The sequence below is a fragment of the Amblyomma mixtum genome, chromosome 10, assembly GCF_055824585.1.
Source record: "Amblyomma mixtum isolate Tamu chromosome 10, ASM5582458v1, whole genome shotgun sequence".
Classification (NCBI taxonomy): domain Eukaryota; kingdom Metazoa; phylum Arthropoda; class Arachnida; order Ixodida; family Ixodidae; genus Amblyomma; species Amblyomma mixtum.
Genome location: NC_143021.1, coordinates 71,537,564 through 71,541,402, shown reverse-complemented (window position 1 = coordinate 71,541,402; position 3,839 = coordinate 71,537,564). Strand labels below are relative to the sequence as shown.

At 45.5% G+C, this 3,839-nt stretch overlaps 1 protein-coding gene across 1 annotated transcript; it reads right to left on the bottom strand.

Moving 5' to 3' along the window:
- Positions 1-629: 629 nt before the first annotated feature.
- On the bottom strand, positions 630-3,839 carry LOC149326097 (uncharacterized). Its single transcript, XM_089564476.1, has 2 exons — positions 3,540-3,839; positions 630-869 (listed from the first exon to the last, which is right to left on the bottom strand). The coding sequence occupies exons 1-2, from the start codon at positions 3,837-3,839 to the stop codon at positions 630-632; spliced, it is 540 nt and encodes a 179-aa protein (XP_089420602.1).

Sequence of the window (3,839 nt, the reverse complement as noted above, 5' to 3'; positions counted from 1 at the left end):
TAAAAGAAGTACATGCCCAGACTGCAGCTTCCAGCGCGTTGCACATGTTTAACAACCGTTGGTATATTCTGAGCAGATTTCTTTCTCTTTGAACACGACAGCGTTGAGGAGCTTGTGGTGCAGAAAAGCCGGCCTCGTTGGCCGGCAGCGAAAAATATAAAAAGGCCTAGGCGGGCCGCCTAGGTACCCCACTCAGGTGGCAGGTCGACCACGGGGATCACGTGACCTTGTGGCGTCATCACAGCCTGCAAGTTGCTGTTGGCCCAAACAAATCGCCGCGTTTTATTTTGCGCCTTTGTGATATTCCTTGACTGTTTACGCTGTTCGCATGTGTGACGAACAACACATTCGGAGAGAAGGCGATAAGAAGTGTGCCTTTAAAAGCCAATGATATCAAGTATTCTGCCAGTTCTCCTGCTTCTTTGTAACCGCGCCGGCTTACAGCGATGTCAATATCTCTGGCCGAATCATTGTGGCGCCTTCCCGGCGCGGTCGGCGAGAGCAGAAACAGCGTATTCGCAGCCAGCTACGCAGAGAAAACGGCTTCAGCACTTGCTGACTCAGACTTCGCGTATCATAATGTGTGATGAAAGAAAAACTGTTTATTGGGTCCTGTGGGTTGCTTCTTATTACTGGTTGCCCTCATCGCTGTTGTCACGGTCGTAATGCTCCGCCTGAGCAGCTCCGAAAGCCCAGCCGCTATCCCGCAGCTCGATGCGATCCAGCCCCATGTTCAGCTCATCTAGAGGCACGACTTGCTTGCAAAGGACCCTGAACGTAAGGCGCGCTGTCAGCGCATCAAGGGAGAAAGGGGCCACGTGGTCGATGCTCTTCCCCGCTGTGAGAAGCGTCTGGTAGATGCACTGCACCTGCGAACGAAACAGCGTTAATGATGACACTGACCACTGGTCATTTCAGTGGTGACTTACTACCCTGATTACCAATATACACAGTAGGGGTTTTAAGCTGTGCGTTTGGGAGGCCTAGTTTGAATTTCAACAAGAATGTCTGTAATCACTCCAGCGGTGAGATTAACTGCGTCAGTTGATGTCCTGCTTATTTCAAGTATCAATCAATCAATCAATCAATCAATCAATCAATCAATCAATCAATCATTTTATTTCCTTAGAAAAGGAGGAGTACGGGACTAAAAGCTCGAACAGCTTGACGAGGTCCCGACCCCTTGTTAGTTGGCATGACAGCAGGATGACGGCCAGTCTTACACAAAAATGAAAAAATATCGCAAAGCAACGGGTAATACAGAATGAAACAAGACGGCAATCAATCGGAGAAGCAACAAAAGGTAATACAGATAAATCAACACACATAAGCAACATTAGTGAACAAAATTAGGCGAATAGGAAGGCATGGTTTAGTCTTGCACATGAAGAAGTTGACAAAAACGTTTAATGCGACAGTTTCGGTTTCTGGACGGATCAAAATTTTGTCGGTCTAGTAAGTTTAACAGCGAAGGTAATGTATAAGATAGAGATTGTTCATCATAGGAGGTTCTCGGGGTGTATACAAACCACATTTCTTTATGTCGGGTCTGACGAATATTTGTCTTTTCTTGGAGTTTTGCCAGATGAGTTATGTAATCAATGCCAAACTTTACAAAACCTTTGTAGCACAACATCAACCTGTAATTATAAAAACAAAACACAGGAAGAATTTCATATTTTGGAAAAAGTGGTTTTGTGGAGTATGTATAATGGACATCAGCTATGTAACGTACAGCTCTTTTTTGTAGCAAATGTAGTTTCTGCAAGTTTGTCACGCCAGTTGTGCCCCACACCACAATGCAATACTGCATGACAGATACCACCAGTGCATTGTACAACATTAATTTTACCTTGGTCGGGAGAATGCGACGCAGACGAGCAATGACACCAATGGCAGATGACAATTTTGATTGTAGGTGATCGACATGTTCATTCCAGGTAAGGTGCTTTGAAAAATGCACCCCAAGGATGTTAACGGAGTCCACTATCTCTAACTGCTCACTGCCGAGACACAAATTCATATTAGTTGTCAACATCTTACCTCTAGGCGTGTACAAGATTACTTTTGTTTTCTTCGGGTTGATTTTTAAACAGTTTATCGCGGACCAGCGTTCTAAGTCAGACAGCGTCTTATTAGCCTTTATTTCTAGATCTGTTTCCACGTTGCCTGTAATAAAAATGGTTGTGTCATCGGCATACGAAACGAATGTAGCATTATCTTCACCAGCAAAGCAGTAGCTTCACCAGTCGTCTAAAAATGATGAATTTCACAAGCTGTCTTTATAAGCAGTTCGAATTCGATGGGTCCCGGGCGCCCAGAGGTGGAGAAAAGTAGCACCAGGGCAGCGTTTCTGCTCTCTTCAATAAGCGATTTTTAAGTGGGGATCCTCATTCTCCTCCTACGATCAAAACCTAGAGCGGCCTAATTCCATTAGCACTCAGTTGCACTTAGCTACACCTAACGTCCCACCTCATGCCTCTTGTAAATGCAATCACCTCTAAATGTTCTCGACTCGCGCGCGTTTCATGTGCGCAGTTTTAATTGAAGAAATCTGCGAAATTCGCCATGCGCCTTTGCAGTTTTTTCTACCCTGTGTCAAAGAGAGCCAAAAATGTTTGCTTCTTGTACCGTGTTTTATATTAATGAGTTGCCTTCCTGCGCTGGCTGTGTACATTACTTAGTGTTACAAACACTGTTGCCCCTGGTGACATATGGTTTTCCCAGGTGATGAATCTACATGACAGAGTGCTACATGCGCTTGCCGTAAAGAACGAGTCCAAAGCATGTACACAAAGCGTGCTAGTTTGGCGATGCCGAACAAAAATCTAATACTATCAATAGCACTATAGCAGGGGTCAAAAACACATGACCAGCCGGGCTTTTCTCGGTGGCCCGCTGGTCCTGAGGATTTTAGGCTGTTCTAGATTAATCGCTTTTTGTTTGCTCTCTTGCCATCTAAAGATATAAATATACTCAAGAAAAAAACACGAAAAAACACTTCTGTATAAAACAAAGGAAGGTTAGGCCGACGAGTGCTGGTTTTCGACTTTGGTTTTCAAATATGCGTCATGGTTTTATTTCTTGCTCAATTATTCTCCTGTAGTTCAATTGGCTTTTTAAATTTTACCTTGGACTCTAGTATCTCCTCTCTGTCGTTAGGCGACTAGCATTAGGGAAACTTAAGTTGTGCCCAATGCGGCCTGCCTAGCGAGGACTGTTTTAGACCTCTGCTATAGACGATGTTTAGGGCAGAAATTGAAATCTGTGACATGTTTTTCGCCACAGTGCAAAGAAAACAAGCAAGGAATCATGCTGGAATTAGGAATACCGTTCTTGCTTAGCTTAGTTCTGAGATGGGAGAACAGTCACCCGATGGTCCACTGGCACACCTGCCTATTCGGGAAAAAGAAATAAATGTTGCTGGATATAACTAACGCCCCGCAGTGCTATGTCACGCAGGCATTTATCACTGAGTCCGGCAATAATAGTTAGGATAGTTGGAAAAATAATCGCAAACACCTTCTGGTCGCACTGACCATGGCGCCGCTGTGAGTTTTGGATGAGGGCAGCATCCTGGAGCAGGAGCCACAGAGAACCACCCCGAGAGCAGAGGAGACTTGCCACAGCTTCGGTTGCCTGGCTATCTCCCCTGTGGTCATCGCCACGAGCAGTTGGGAAACGAAGGAGAGGCAGTTTATGTCACTGCGGTGCAGCCGTCGTCGAGTCCCGTTCGCGGTGCGCCGCGGAATGACGTTGAGCGTCTCGTAGATTTCACCCAGGAAGCCGTGCTGGAACCTTCGTAGAACCTTAAGTTGGGCGAGTTGGTATAGGTTCAT

Excerpts from the sequence above, each read along its gene's own strand:
- LOC149326097 (XM_089564476.1), bottom strand. The coding sequence starts at position 3,839 with ATGAACCTATACCAACTCGCCCAACTTAAGGTTCTACGAAGGTTCCAG. Across the intron at positions 870-3,539 it reads AAACTCACAGCGGCGCCATG|GTGCAGTGCATCTACCAGAC; the intron begins GTCAGTGCGACC and ends TTTCGTTCGCAG.